General features: G+C 63.8%; 4 protein-coding genes across 4 annotated transcripts in view; 1 reads left to right on the plus strand and 3 right to left on the minus strand.

Annotated features, from left to right (window-relative positions):
- Positions 1–2,659: 2,659 nt before the first annotated feature.
- On the minus strand, positions 2,660–4,130 carry MNEG_4300 (hypothetical protein; the record flags this gene model as incomplete). The annotated part of the gene is made up of 5 exons (XM_014047222.1): positions 2,660–2,739; positions 3,008–3,156; positions 3,458–3,521; positions 3,774–3,850; positions 4,045–4,130. The coding sequence occupies 5 exons, from the start codon at positions 4,128–4,130 to the stop codon at positions 2,660–2,662; spliced, it is 456 nt and encodes a 151-aa protein (XP_013902676.1).
- A 194-nt stretch (positions 4,131–4,324) lies between these two features.
- On the minus strand, positions 4,325–5,225 carry MNEG_4301 (hypothetical protein; the record flags this gene model as incomplete). The annotated part of the gene is made up of 2 exons (XM_014047223.1): positions 4,325–4,402; positions 4,734–5,225. 2 exons carry the CDS (start codon positions 5,223–5,225, stop codon positions 4,325–4,327), a joined length of 570 nt encoding a protein of 189 aa, XP_013902677.1.
- Positions 5,226–5,846: 621 nt separating this feature from the next.
- Positions 5,847–8,154, minus strand: MNEG_4302 (hypothetical protein; the record flags this gene model as incomplete). Its single annotated transcript, XM_014047224.1, has 6 exons — positions 5,847–6,049; positions 6,254–6,370; positions 6,531–6,663; positions 6,991–7,087; positions 7,372–7,440; positions 7,718–8,154. 6 exons carry the CDS (start codon positions 8,152–8,154, stop codon positions 5,847–5,849), a joined length of 1,056 nt encoding a protein of 351 aa, XP_013902678.1.
- A 2,447-nt stretch (positions 8,155–10,601) lies between these two features.
- MNEG_4303 (hypothetical protein) overlaps positions 10,602–15,000 on the plus strand; it is a gene marked incomplete at both ends in the record, with an annotated part of 7,775 nt that continues 3,376 nt past the window's right edge. Inside the window, 10 exons of the mRNA XM_014047225.1 lie at positions 10,602–11,062; positions 11,240–11,308; positions 11,736–11,829; positions 12,034–12,162; positions 12,397–12,480; positions 12,724–12,849; positions 13,106–13,212; positions 13,465–13,540; positions 13,780–13,875; positions 14,741–14,864. Coding sequence (XP_013902679.1) covers positions 10,602–11,062; positions 11,240–11,308; positions 11,736–11,829; positions 12,034–12,162; positions 12,397–12,480; positions 12,724–12,849; positions 13,106–13,212; positions 13,465–13,540; positions 13,780–13,875; positions 14,741–14,864 — 1,366 coding nt within the window. The remainder of the gene's footprint in view (positions 11,063–11,239; positions 11,309–11,735; positions 11,830–12,033; positions 12,163–12,396; positions 12,481–12,723; positions 12,850–13,105; positions 13,213–13,464; positions 13,541–13,779; positions 13,876–14,740; positions 14,865–15,000) is intronic.

The following is a 15,000-nucleotide window of genomic DNA, read 5'->3' on the forward strand; positions in this document are numbered from 1 at the left end:
CCTCACGGGCCGCCCCAAAAACCTCGAAAGCCACGCCCCCGCCTCGTCGCCCTCGTCGGCGGCGGCGCCTGTCCACTCCCAAACATTGACGGTCCTGCAGACCATAATGGCGGGGCGAGGGCGCCATGCAGCGCGTCGATGCATGCAGTCCGCAGGGTGCATGCAGCCCGCGCCGGCACGCAGCTGCTGTGGGTGGAACAGGCAGAGACATGTAAAAGCAAGCGCCGTCCCAAAAGTGCACCTTCAAAAACTGAAACTACACACACATGACAAGCACGGGGGCCGCCCCTCAGACCATTGTTGCTGCTCTGATCACGAGATCACATACAGATCTCGCACCTGATCTGTGCTTTCTCAGCAGGGACGAGCGGCACCCTCAGGTCTTTGGCTGCCCCGGGGGCGGACAGCACCAAGGCGTCCCCTGGCGCCGGCGGGGCGCCTGCCAGCACCTCCGGTGGGAGGCTGGGTTGAATCTAGGGGCGTAGGGTGGGGGGGGCAGGGGCGGTGCTCAGGTTCACCGTCTGCTTCAAACGGGATCACGGGAGGGGCGCTGGCGGCGACGCGCGGCCAGCTCGCGCTCTTCCAGGGCCGACGGTGCGCGGCCCGCCGCGAGCACATGGGGAGCGTGCGTGTACGGGCGCTTGCGAGCGCGCACCGTTGCCAGTTTGGGCTCCTGCCGCTGCGTGAGGAATTTGCCGTTCTCTGCGGTCACCACCATCCACTTCCGGTCCCAAGATAAGCCTGGAGCAGATGTGACGATGGCAGCAGTGCGCGGGCACTACGTTCGGCGCAGCGAGCTGGTTGTGACAGGGCAGCATGGCAGTCCAAGCAGTTGCCAGGCGGGGACGAGGATGAAGCGAACGGTGCGGTGGACGTCGCTGCGTGCCGTGCCCCCGCCGCCTGCGCGGCCCACCGGTAGGCGTCGCCATCGCGGCGCCGGCCACGCTGAGAGCGTGGCAACTTTTTACAGGATACACATACACGCCGGTGATGCGCGGCGCCATGCCGGGTTGCTCTGCAGGCTCGCGGAGATCGCGTGACACGCGAAAGGGCAGATGTCCAGATGGTGAGACATGGTTTGAACAACGGAACTTCGAGTTGACGTTCATGTATCTGATAAGATAACTATACCGTACACTCAGATCCGGCTTCGACCAACGCAGCATGTTGCGCCTCATTGATCACTGTCAGCGAGCGGCGGTTACCATACCCGGACCGCACCGCACCAACAAGCCCCAGGCTTGATGTTGCAGGGCAGGCTGCTCAATTGGCAGCATAATCTCAGAGGCCGGGGGGTGGTGACACAACTTTCCTGAAATACTTGACCAGCACACCCCAGGTGCCACCCCGGTAGACCCAGTCTAAGCCACAGGCAGCTAGTGGGACACCACCTCCCCGCCTGCCGGCGCTGGTGTCGCTCCATTCATTCGCAGTACCCTGGATTTGAACCTCAGGTCCCTGCTGCAGCAAAGCCGTTGGCGGCGTTCCCTGGAGTCGGCCAGTGCAGCTTTTATGCTTCGTTGCGCCGCATGATGGTTTGATTGACTGCAAGCCGCATTCACGAGCAGAGCGATTCCGGATAAAGAGTTGTTGGCTCTCCCAAACTGGTATTAGTGAACCGCGCCTGCATCCCCCTCATCGGCCTGATTCAGGTGTGCAGCACTGTGCCCTCACCAGGCTTAGGAGCCTTCCTTTGCGCAAATCACGGTCCGTTCCTGCAAACTTGTCACAACAATATCAGATCGCCAAGGTTGGCTTGCCGTTCACAGCACAGGGCTGGGGAGCACCAGCCCCCGGCGGTTTCAGAGAATAACGTCGCTCGAGATGCAGCAGCTTGGAGGATTGCGGCAGCAGACCACTCACTTGTTGCACTCATCAGGATGCCCGCAAGTTGATGCTGTGACCAGAACACTCACAACTGTGCTGCAGAGGAGTGATTCACCGGCACTGCGATATGTCCACAAGTACGGTAGCATTATTTTGACCTAACTGTCCTGATGTTCGATCATTCATCCGGCTGAATATGTCAGCAAATCCAGTTATGCCCGGCAACGAAAACACATGTGACAAGTACCATTAATCCTGAGGCATACATGTCTCGCAGCAAAACTTCGGATACCGCCAAGGGTTGCCAGTGTGCAACATCCTGCAAGCAACCGCAGCACTGCCACCTCTTGCAGCTGGCACGATCGGCAGTCAGTTGCAAATCCGCAAGGCTCGCGCATTTCTGACAACAGTCATGTCGGTCACGCCCTGACGGATATCGCCAGTGGTGCTCGTGAGCAGTTGCACAATAGTGGGCCCTGCAGACCTTTCAAAGCACAAAAGATCGGTCACAACAAACTCGAAAGTAAAAGGCGCAAATGTTCAGTGGGCATGTCCGCCCCATGTCGATGTTGATACACCTCAGCACCCCCCCACGTGGCTGCTGAACCACCCTTCCAGGACATGGCTGCCCCATGACAACAAATTACTACGCCGTGACAACGAATGGCTGAGCCATGACAACAAATGGCTGCGCCATGAAAACAGGTCAACCCACAAACAATCTTCCTTTGCCACACAACATTATTGCTGCACGGGATCACCGTGTTGTCGCATACCAGTATGGCACACACCATAATGACGTCACCCCACGTCATCGTACATGTCCCCACGTTCACGTGGTCTTTTCGTCGTGGAACAGCTCGTCCACCAGGACAGCGATGGCCACAATGAACGCCGCGTCAACGCCAGGCTCTGGTGTCGTATGTGTACAGAGGGAGGGTGGTTGCAGTTGTACGATATGTCTGGGGAACTTCAGTTGGGTGGCAATACGTTTGCATTTGCTGCGAATGCTCCGATACACCATGGCCAACGAAATACAAATGTTGCCCCGGAAGACGTCCCCAAAACGTACAGGCTCGCAGGCATGAGCAGCAAGCAGGCTTCGGCCATCTTGGCTCCAACCATCCAACACACCACCGCCTGGGCCCCTTTATTTCGGCAGATGTCCACGCACACGCACCTATGTGTATGAAGTAGTTGTCCGCCGCGGTCATCGCCGACGTCAGGAACGCCGTGACCGAGGAAAACTTGGACTCCTTCTTCACCTCTGCTATGGGCCGCTCCTGGCCGCCAGACCCCAGCTTCTGGGTGATGGCAAACCTCTTAGACCTGTGGACAAGATGGAAACCATGGGGGGCAGTCATTTTCAACCAGAAAAGTACATCGGAATTTCGTTCTCAGGGAACAAAGGGGTTGATAAAGGTGTGAAAAGTTCCAAGTTCCAACAACAAGCCCCCAGGCCCAGCAGGGATGGCAAGGAACACAAGAGCGCACACGAAGGCACACAGGGCCACACAGTTAAGTGATCCCAGGTGAAGAAGGTGTCGGAGAGCTGGGAGGGTTGCCAGCGCTCCCAGCCCCTGCTTGCGTGACTGCGCAAGCTCACACCGCCCGAAGCATATTGTCACACCTGAAGTTGCCGCGGATCTTAAAGTCCGACTCCTTGTCTCCATCGTTCAGGTACACACTCACGGCTGGCGAGGGGGCAGCAGAGGGTTTGTGTGCACGGGGTAGCACATCGGTGCATGTTGCTTTGCAATGCATCAAGGGAGAGTGTAAAAGGGGAGAGTGCAATCCGCAGCACTCGTCCAACGAATACTCACGAGGCCCCTCTGCTCTGCAGCTGACAAGCATCCTATGTCGGCAAAACTCGCCCCAGCTGGCCGTGCAACATGGATTCCGACCACACAGCTGTTTGTGGGAAGATTGGGCACTTGAGTGCTCACATGGCGTCAAACTGTGGTGGGCCTTGACCACAGCCACCTGGGTCCCCTGAGCGAACGACGCGCCCCGGTACATGATCCTGACGCAACGCATTAGAGGGTGGACCGGGGGGAGGCAGAAAATTGGTTATGGGCCCGTTGCACAGGTCAAAAGATACATATGTTGGCCCAGCCTGAAGTTGGCCCAGCCTATACATTCACCAAACATCAGTGCAGCCCACACCTTAGCAGCCCACTGTCCCAGCAGCCCGCTAGCTCAAGCCCTGTGACTCACCACGTCGGCTTCATGCTGAGCAGCTTCTTGGCCATACCCACCACGGACTGCCCAGACGCGTCCATCAGCACACGCTTGTCACTCATGCTGAAGTTGTTCGCGCGCAGCCTAATCGTTGCAGGTGGGTTGAGCAGATGGGCCGAGTGGTTGGATGGTTGGTTGGTTGATGCGTGAGCCGCGGCAGGGCGGCGGGCGTGAAATACATGCGAAGTGAAAGCGCACAATTCCAATGCCGAGCAGCCCCACACGTAATCCATGGAGTCCCGGTCTTGTCTCAATCTCACATGAAGTGTGTGCGGCCGTGCGCATCCATGATGTGGAAGTTGTCGCTGCCATAGGAGCCCATGGTGATGGCCTCCTGCAATCACAAAGCAAAGGTGCAGCAGCAGCATCAGGAACAGCGGAATTGGTGGTTGAGTGCAGGCACAGGCCAAGCAGGGCAGGCACGGGCCGACTGCTCCGAGCAGGCGCTCGCCTGCCTCGACAGGCACGCGCAGGGACCCAGGAACGCCGCTCAGGTATGTCGACGCCCGTGCAACCGATGCTGTTGATGCCATGAGCACACTGATGATCACACAATCCGACGAGAAGGCCGAAAGAGGCAACATTTTTGCAAGATCGACTCCATCCCCCTCGCGCCCCATACGCCGTGGCGGCCAGCCCCCCACTCTCGTGCAGCTTCCGCCCACCTTCATGATGAGCTGCAGGGGTTGGGGGGAGCAGTAGCGCCCGTCAATGATGGCCACCTGCTGACCAGCACCCATGGGCGGCCGCTGCTGTGGCTTGAGCGCCGGCTGCAGCAGCTGCTGCTGCGGCTGCGGCTGCGGCATCGGCTGCAGCGGCGCCTGCGCCTGGTAGCCGCCATATGGCGGTTGCTGCTGCCCGTACTGCTGCTGCTGCAGGTAGGCCGCAGGACCATTAGCGCCGGGGTAGCCGTGAGGCGCCGCTTGCTGCTGGGCCAGACCACCACCATAGTTGGGGCCGGAGGCGGGGTACTGCTGCGCCTGCTGGGGCTGAGGCTGACCATAGTATTGCTGCGGCTGCTGAGGGCCAGCCCCGGGGTAGGGGGCCTGCTGGTGGGGCTGCTGCGGCAGGCCCGCGCCAGCATAGTATTGTTGCTGGGGCTGCATGGGCTGCGCGCCGTTCGCGCCCCATGGGTCCATGGGCGGGAGGTGCTGCATCATGCTGAAGCCTGCGGGAAGGGTGGGATCCGCACATGAGCATGGATGGCGCTCACGTGCGCCTGCGGAGCGGAGGTGCGACGCTGCGCATGCACCTGCGCTGGCGCCGAGTCCAATGCAGGGCGGTGCGAGACGCAGGCAGGACCCGGCAATGTTCTGCACGCGCCCTTGATGCTTACGGTCTCGATGAACCAAAGTATGTCTTGCGTATGTGTCGGACGTGCAGGTAATGCTTCGGAAGGTTTCTCGAGTGTTGTAAGGTCGGTGCTGCGGAAGCGTGCCTCGAACGAAGGTGGCGAGCTTGCTGATTTCGGTTTGAATATTTGGAAAAGATGAATTGAATGTCAAACATAAGACGTCTTCCCTTGTGGTGAGTAGCTGCATGGCGCAGGCCACCACCGGCCAGGTGTGCGTGGGTGCCGACCCGCTGACTGGCCCGCCGCCCCTGACGTCACAGCATGCATGCTGCATTCAAACCAGCCCGGACAGGCGATGGACACGAGGAACAAGCAGCAAGAACAATTACTCCGTTGTTTGTTACAATAGGGGGCCATCCTGCGTCGCCGAATCGTGAATACGCCGAGCGCCAGCTCCTCCCTCCAGCTCGAACCGCCGCCAGCGTCAAGCCACGCGCGTCCAACCCCCCTTCTCCTCGCTGGCCCCCCGCTCCTGCTGCAGCCCCCGCTCCCTGCTGCCGCCGCCGCCGCCGTCGGGGCTGCCGCGCGGCCGCTTGGCGTCGTGCGCATCGTCGCGCGAGCCCTGGTCGTCGCGCCCGCGGCGGGAGGCTTCGTAGTGCGCGCCATATGCAAAGTAGATACTCTCAGCTGTGGTACATTGTGTGACGCGCCGGGAGAGCGGTTGTCAGCGGCCGCTCTTGTGCGCTGGATGCACCACACGTGATGCACGTCAGCTCGATTGTGCTTGTGGGTCCCCCTGCAAGCTGGCTCAATTGTAACAAACAGCAGCAAGTGCAGTGAGTACAACCGGGGAGAAGCAACGCCTGTCATCACGGGGCTGCCGGGACTCACGTGCACCCGCATTCGCAGGATCCCGCCCGTCGCTCTCATGGCCGCCACCGCCGCCGCCGCCGCCGCGCCCCTCGCCGCTGCCGCTCTCCCGCGCGCATGGGCTCCGGTCGCGGCTCCCTAAAGAGGCGAAATGCGATGGGGGGCGCGCGGCAGCATCAAGCGGCCGCCCCCGGGTTCCACGAGGCAAACTCAAACCGAGCACAATCTCAGTGCTCCTGCAGCCCACGCACACACAGAAAGCCGCGGCCACCGTCGCCGGCCCAGCGGCGGAGCGCACCTGAACCCGCGGCCGCCGCGTCCCCGTTGGCGTGGCCCCAGTCGCCGCCGCGGCCGTGGGCGCCAGGGTGGTCTGGCCGCGGGTTGCCGTGCTCATCTAGGTCAGTCCGCTGTCCGGTCCGCTCGTCAAAATTCTGAGAAGTCAGAGAGCCACCAGACGGATGGCGCCACGGCGTAAAGGGGAAGGCGTTGTATTTAGTTTACATATCAGCAACAAAGGCGGGCGGGTCGGAACCTCTGCTGACACATCGACATGGCGCGGCAGCGCGCGCCACCCTTTGCACACGCGTGCAGGAAACTCGCCGCGGCCCCATGAGCGAGCGCCTCTCCGCTCAAAGCCAAGCCACAGGCGGCTGCTGGCCAAGAGCCAGCAGACGCACGCGCTGCGCCGTTGCCCCCTTCCCTGCGAGCCCCCTTGGCCGCGCGCGGTGCGCGCCAACAGCAGCCGGCGCAGGCCGCACCATCGCGGCGATGCGGACGCGCATGCCGTCCAGTGCTACGTCCTGCAGCTTCTCGAGCGCCGCCCGGCACTCCTCCACGGTAGCAAACTCCCCCACCCTGCGGGCGTCCAGTCGTATCACAGTCGGAGCGTTTGCCTGAGCATAAAAAACAACCCTTTGCCACCCGCTCTGCTTCCGCATCGCGGGCAGCTGGGCGGCTGAAGGCGGCGCAGCGGGTCGCAGACAAGGGCGCGTAAACGCTTTCAGGCCGCTGCCGGACGCCGCAGCGCGCCAAGCGGCTCCCCTTCACTGCCCCGCCGCATGCAACAGTATCGCAGGGGCGGGCCCCCTTGAAGCCGATGGCTGTACCAGCCTGTCTCTGGGGCGTGCGAGTCTACTCACGCAGTGCCGTCCCCTGGCGCACACGCGTAGACGCAGTCCCCAGCCGCTTTCAAGAACATTTTGATGTCCCTGAGCACACAAATGTTTGGGAGCAGAGCAAGAGAGGTTTGCGGGGGCGCACGGATATCGCGCCTGGTACACAGGACGCGGCGGCTTAAGGTCTCGATTTCCTGTGGCATCACGATTGCTGCGCGAGGCCAAGCCAGGCCGCGTGCACAACCCCGCCGGCCGCCCGCCACGCCGCCCGAGCATCCGTCGCGCCCCCAGCAGCGACCGGCCCTCAAAGCGCAAGCAGGCTCATCGCCCAGCGCGACTGCAGGCCACGACCGCCCACTCTGCGACTCACGCCCAGGTGGTGGTCGTGGCCAGGTTTGACAGCTGCACCCGATACCGGATCGCCGGCCGCCGCAGCCGCTCGAAGCCGCCGGCAGGTTCGCCGCCGCCGCCGCCGCCGCCGCCGCCGCGCTCGTGCCCCCGCCCGTAGCGGGGGTCGAAGCCGCCGCCGTTGTCGTGCGGGCCGCCGCCGCCGTAGCGGTCGTGCGGGGCGCCGCCATGGCGATCGTAGAGGACGGGCCCGCCGCTGCCATAGCGGTCAAAGCCGCTGCTACCGTGCCGGTCAAACCCACCGCCGCCGCCGCCGCGCTCCCGCTCGTAGCTGCCGCGGTCGTGCCGGTCAAAGCTGCCGCCGCTGTGGCGCCGGTCCAGCCTGTCCCGGTCAAACCCTCCGTGGTCGCGGTCGCGGTCGCGGTCAAAGCCGCCGCCGCCGCCGTGATCTCGCGGCATCGACCGCAGCACTCTCAACGGCTGCCCGTCCAAATTGATGCCGTTCAGCTGCAGGGTTTGAGCGATGCGGCGGCGGCGGCGACGGTCGGGGCAGGGCGCAGCGGCTGCCGTGCATAGTCGTGCATCCCACAGTTTGGGAACAGCCTGTGTTCCGATGCCCCACGATGGCCCGCGCAGACAGTCCGCTGGCGCCCACCGCCAGCCCTGCCTATGCCGCCACTTCCCAGCTGCGGCGAGGTCTCCACACCCCAGAACACGGCGGCCGCGCCAAGGGCCTCGGGCGGCGCGAGAGCAGCACGCCCGAGGGCGTCGAGGCGGCCGCAGCCGGCGGCGGCGCGCGCACCTTTGAAATGGCATTGTCCACTGACGCCACGTCACGAAAGTTGACGTACCCAAAGCCGCGAGGCCGCCCCGTTTCGCGGTCGACAATCACCTGTGGGGAGCAGGGGTCAACCAACAACGCGGCGCTGTGACAGCGGGCGGCCGCATGGCGGGCTGGAATGCCAGGTAATTGAGAGCCGACCGGCGGCTGGATGGGCGGCTGCGGTCGCTCTCTGCCGAGTGGGATGCCAGGGGCACGTGGCCACCGGCGCATTGGCGCCCGCGGGCATGCTGCATGCAGTCAGCTTCTTAATAGCGGCGTGCCGCACCTTGATGGATTCGACGCGTCCGACTGGTTCAAACAGCCGCCGAAGCTGATCCTCGCTTGCAAGGCTGCGGCTGCTGACCCACACGCTGCAGCTCCGGTCTACCCCTGACCGCATCTCGCCGTCCCCCGGGGTCGCGCAGAGGATGCTCCCCTGCTCCGCCCAGCGGCGCGCCTGCTGCTATGGGGTCCCTGATGGAGCGCAGCGGCGGCAACATTCGGGCAAGCTGGGTGCGGAGACAAGGGACGCGCAGCGCTTGGAAGCCCACGCCTGCGGCGACTTGGTGCGAGCGCGGTGCGGCACGCCTGGCAGCCTGTCCCTGACTAGCAGGCGTTCACAGCGACTTTTTTCCATGTGTCAGGCGTGTCACCTGCACTTAAACGCGGATCCCACGCGGGAGCCCGCGGCTGGATGGGACGCGGGTTGTAAGACGACCTCTAGCTGCAACAGCAGACTGATATTTTCAAAAGCTATCAACACTTCAGATCACGCTGCAAAACGCCAAGGACACCCTCCGCGCTCTTTCGGGCAGCGAATCGGGCCGTAAGTATGCACGACTCGGTGTGAGAAATCATGAGAGAAATCCTTTCGCCTTTGTGTTGATGGCAAACAAAACACCCCTTCGGCGCCCACAGGGACTCCAGAGAGCGCACAGCAGCCGGTCTCGAACGTTGGAATGCAGCAGCTGCGCATGGTGCGTGGCCTGTTGGAGTACACGGCAGTGCCCAGTGGCAAGCGGTTAACGTGCTGGGCCTTTGCCCGAAACATTTATGGGGCGCACTTCCTGGTGCCAAGCAAAAGGCACCAGGGTGCCTGTGCGGTGGGCAGTACCAGGGCGGTTTGCACTGCCAGCACGGAAGTGGCGCCGGCTCTCCGCCTTGTATGTATGCGCATCCATGGCTTTGTCAAGAGCCTATCTTTGCTCGATGTCAGCGGACCCTCAGCCTGCGCCTGGGTCTGCGGCACTTGCGCCTGACGCCATGCCGCTTGAAGCAAGCTTGAAGCCCGTGGCGTGCATGCTGACCGTCTCAAGTGACTTTGCGAAAGTGAATTGCTAGGCACGGGGAGGATGGACACATTTCAGACCTGGTCGTGGTCCATAAGTTTGTTTTGTGCTTACATTCAAGATTGCCTGCGGGACAGCTCACCTGATTCTAGTTCCGCAGATCAGTTATTGCGTTGCACCTACAATGGACCCTGAGGACGCGATGGACGATCCTGAGCTCGCCATGGCTATCGCTTTGTCCCTCGCCGAGGTGCGTGGGGCCTCCTAGTGGCGCGTCCCCAGCGATCTGCCTTACTCACGCACTTCGCTGTCTGCCTGGTTGGCTTAAGTGACTATCAAAACTAGCCACAACCTTCTGACATCACCGCGCTCGCCTCTGCAGGCGAGCGGGCAGCAAGTCGATGCGGGCGCAGCTGCGGCGCTCGCATCAGTGCTGAGCTCGGCAGTGGCAGGAGGTACGCGCATTGTTACGCACCAGCGCAATGGTCACTGTTTGCCTGCGTGAAGCGCCTATCTCATGTTTGTATGATGCGCTTATGCAAGCAAGAAAAACTGCATGTGACACGTGTCGGGGGTGACCCGTTCCCGCGACGCATGCAAAACCAATGGGCGCGCTCCTCGCAGGTGCCCATCAACAGCAACATCAGCCTCAGCAGGCGCCCCAGCCGCAGCCAGCGCTGCAGCAGCAGCCTCCACTGCAGCAACAGCCTCCACCACCGCAGCAGCAGCAGCAGCAGCAGCAGCAGCAGCAGCAGCAGCAGCAGCAGCAGCTCGCAGCTCAGCTTGCCCAAGCCATGGCTCAGGCCATGCAGGCGGCCGGCATGGGCGGCGGCCCTGGCGCGGGCCCGGCGCAACTGTTCGGCGGCGGGGATGGCGGAGGTGCTGGGGGCGACCAGGATATGGAGGAGAGTGGCAGCTGGGAGGACGGCGGCGACGGCGACGGATCCTGGGAGGAAGAGCTCGGCGCCGACGCGGGCCCGGCGCCGGGGCCGGCCGCGGCGCGCCCGCACGCGCCCGCGCAGCCGGCGCCTGCGTGGGCAGCCGCCCTGAGGGACGGCTGGTGGCGGCGGCGGGGGGGCGCTGGCGGCGCCAGCGGGGCAGCAGCGGCAGCAGTGGTCGCGGCCGCCCCCATTGCGGGCCTGCCAGAGGCGCTGAAGGCGCTGTCGGACGCCCTTGGCATGCCTGTCGTCAGCGGGCTGGACTCCCAGTCCGGGCCGCCGCCGGCAGGCGCGCTGATACTGCCGCTTGGCGAGGGGTGAGCCTCCTGGGGCCCTGATTTCCGGCGCGATGTGGCCTGCCGCCTGCCCAGAGAGGCTGCCTTCCAGCCTGAGCATCTGGCAGGCCTGCTTCTGCTTATACATTAATGCTCGAGCTGACGCGTCTTTTGCTGAGCGCGTTTGGCTTCCCTCCTGCCTTCGCCCCTCGCGCGCAGTTCTGGCGGCGGCGTCACGGTCAGCAGCGGCAGCATGGACATGTTGGTCAGCACATGGGCCTCTCGCAGGTGGGGTAGCATGTGCATGCTGTGCGTGCGCGCATGCGTGTGCACGTGCGCACATGCTTGCGTGGGCTCGCGGGTGCGCCCACCCACTGTGTGTATGTGTACTTGAGGGGTTGATTGCAGGATGCCTGCGCCCGCGTGGGGCCCGGGCATGCAGCCCGCATGCATTTAGCCAGCACACACTAGGGCCCCCGCTCGGGGTAGGGAAGCCGCGGCCACGCAGAACGCTATGAAACATAGGGAGCAGTTGCATGCCCACGTTTGGGGCGGCCTGGCGCTGAAATTGGGGCTGTTGGCCCTGTGTGAAAATGGGGCAGTCGACATGTGCAGGAGTCGGGCTGGGCCTCGGCTCCAGGTCAACAGCGGGCACTTGCTGACTCGGCGCGTGCGACCGACCGACTGTTTGCTGCGGGGCGCACTTGGCCCGCAGGACGGCGGCTGCGGCGGCGGCCGGCCCTGGCGGGCAGCTGCAGCTGCTGGTGCAGGCCTTCCACAGGGCCCCTGCGCCCGCAGCGCTGACGCAGGTGCGCGCCTGCGCGCCCCTCTCCCAACCATGCTTTGCCAACGCCATCTTTCCTTCTGCTTTGCAAGCTGTGGAGGCAGCCTGCGAATGAACCTTTCACAAGGCATCCTGTGCACCAGATAACGCCGCTCTGCGGCCGCCGACGTCCACTCCCTCACTTCACCCGTGGGCGCCTCTCTCATCGGCCGGCCTCCACACGACGCAGGGCGGCGCGCCGCTGGTGGAGCTGCTGCGGGGCCGCCTGGCGCACCGCGCTCTGCAGCTGCTGGTGGATGACGAGGACGACCTCTTCTATGATCAGGGGCGCTACCACTCGGCGCTGCTGGAGGCCATGGTGCGTGCGATCTCGGCTGTCGCCGCGCCCGTTTCAAACTGCGCAGTGCCTGGTGCTTGCGGGGCTTGTAGCGGAGGGGGGTCGTGACACGTCCAACACGAACAGGGAGATAGGTGGTGCAACATGTGTCAGCAGATCCGCCGCACTACGGTAGTCGTCCCGCTCTGGCGCGGCCCCCCTTGCTTTTGGACCGCTGACCGCCGCCGCTGCCTGCCATGCGTGCCGGCGCTGCAGGCGTCGGGGGCTGTACCGGAGGCCTTCCTGGCGGCGATGGCGGGGGACGTGGCGTCGGAGGTCGGCGCGCAGCGCTTCGACAAGGTGCGCCACCGCAGTGGCGATCCGCCTCCGGCCGCCCGCTGCGGCTGCGTTCCCTGCGTGTGCTGGGTCCTCAACCGCCGCGGACTGCCGCCATGCATCGGTGTGCCGCCATGCTCTGTTCGTGCCTTGATGCCACCCACCCACGCACCTGTGAGCACTGCCTCTATACCACATGGTACACCAGGGTCACGCTGGAGTTGCTAAGCCCCCCGCCCCACCCAACCATCGCCCCCAACGCACCAGGTGCTGCGAGACTCATTCGCGTCGTTTCTAAAGCTCAAGCTCGAGGAGGGCCAGGGGGGGCTGGAGGGGCCCCTCATCCGCCTGGACATGGCCACGCGCGAGGGCCTGCCGCTGCTGCAGCTCCTGGTGCGCCGCGGCGCGGGGCGCGCGTCGCTTGCGTGCCGGCAGCTTCACCTCTGCTCCTGTGGGTGGGGTGGTGTGGGGTGGGGCTGGGGGGCCGGGCAAAGTCAGTGCTGGCCTGATGGCAAAGGGCGAGGGCCGGCTGGTGATGGCGCCGCTGGCTTCTAGCAGCTATGAAGCCCTTTCCGCATATCTTTTACTCATTTTGAAGTGCAACTCGTCAACACGAACCCCTCGTCGCTGTCTCGCACCCGCGTTGCAGGCTGGCTCGATGGCGACGGAGGCGCTGGCGCTGCCGCGACACAAGACAGAGGGCGGCTGCGTGATGGGGCCCCTGCTCGGCCTCACGTCGATGCCAGACCCCACCAGGTGCGCTTATTGACAGGCAAATTCAGACGCAAATGGATGAACAGCCAAGAACGGGCTGTTCCGTGCCAGCGACTGCTATCAACCCAAGCATAATTTTTGTCCGTCTTGCAACATCGAAGCTCGTGCTTACTGCGACGCCGCTGCGCAGCGCTCTTTTCCCTATGCCTCAAGCCGGCGAACGCTCATGACACGTACAGGCGCACCGTCACACATCCCCGCCACCCCTCGACCACCCAACTCGTTCTCCCGCAGCTTGCTGAGTCAGGGCAAGGTGGTCAGCCCCGCGCGCGAGGTGTTTGCGTCTCTCAGGGGCTACCCCAACAACCAGGTGAGGCGCCCTCTTGGCGCGCCCATCATCGCCTCTGCCACCGCCCCTCCCCTGTGTCACCCGGCCTTGCTGGTTCCCTGCATGTACCCGGCCGCAGCTGTTATCTCTCTCTTTGATGCGACTGTGTCAGTCCCGCCTCCAGGCGCGAGACCAGTGACAGTGACGCGTCAGCACCATGTGACGCCTTTTCGCCCCAACCTCCATGCCTCTCGCCTCGCGTCACCGACCCGCCCCGCCAGGGTGACTCAGCGGGGGGCCGCCACCTGCTGGAGAACTACCTGTCGCGCGTCCACGACGCGGGCCACCAGGTTCTCATGCGGCTGGTCAAGGTCAAGGTGAGGGGGTGGGGGCCTGGCGGTGATTTCTTTGGTTTTGTGCGCTGCCGTGAGGGTCGTGCTCGACAGCACCGGGCCCATAAGCGGGTGGTCAAGGTGACGGGCTGGGGGCCTGGTCACTTTTGCGGCTTTGGGCGCGGGCGTGAGGGTTGTGATCAGCAGCACCAGGCCCTCATGCTGGGGGGGAGATTGTGGCCATGGGGTGGCAATCGGAGGCGGGGCGTGTAGGGGCTGTGAAGGTTTGGGTGAGGCGGGTAGTGGGGCCATACCAACGGGTGCTCGAGCATGTGGTTGGGTCCAGGTTGGCAGTTTCGGGGCCTGGAGATTTTTGGGTCAGGGGGTGTGCGCACGCCTGAGGATTGTGGGGCAGCAGCACCCCAATGCCAGACGATGTATGGGCGTCAACTTCAAGGCAATTTACAAAGTGAGGGTTTGGAGCTTGGCTGATTTGCGAAGGCCCCTGCGGCCTTCCTGGGCTGCAGGTTGGCAGGTACGGCTCACCAAGCACAAGCCTAGCGGTTGCTGATGCGTGCGGTCCAATGCGGTTTCGGACGCTATTAATCAGGAAGGTTCCGTTGGGGTCGACTGCTTCGCTGAGGCTTGCGGGGGTTGGGCTCCTTTGCACTGTCAATAGCAAGGGGAGCCAGGGCCCGCGGAGAGCTGGCCCAAGCGTCCATACAGATGGCTGGACTGCAAAGAAAGCGACGACCGGACTGCAGTCAAGCCGTCCAATGGACTCCTCAAGTGTCATTGACACTCGCCTGGCCCATTCGCATCCGATCACATTCCTATTTGGACGACTGTGAGCCCCGCGCTCCTTTCCATTCAATAACATCAATGACTGTCCAACCCCTCCCTGCACCAGGCTGAGGGCGTCCCCGCGCAGTCCGGGCGCGAGGTGGTCATGGACTGGCTGGCGGCGCTGGCGGACGCCAACAACGCGCGGACTGGCGGCGGCGAGATGGGCGCGCTGCGCTCCGTCGGACTGGGTGCGCCAGCTGGCCGACCCCACCTGGACTGTGTCCCAGTATTACTGCAGCAAATATTCCGTGCTTACCTGCGGGGCAGGATGCAGCTGTTGGCCTCCCAACATAAGAGGTGCCAGCGAGGTGACAACGTCGCCTC

Source organism: Monoraphidium neglectum (genome assembly GCF_000611645.1).
Source record: "Monoraphidium neglectum strain SAG 48.87 unplaced genomic scaffold scaffold00590, whole genome shotgun sequence".
NCBI classification, from domain to species: Eukaryota; Viridiplantae; Chlorophyta; class Chlorophyceae; order Sphaeropleales; family Selenastraceae; genus Monoraphidium; species Monoraphidium neglectum.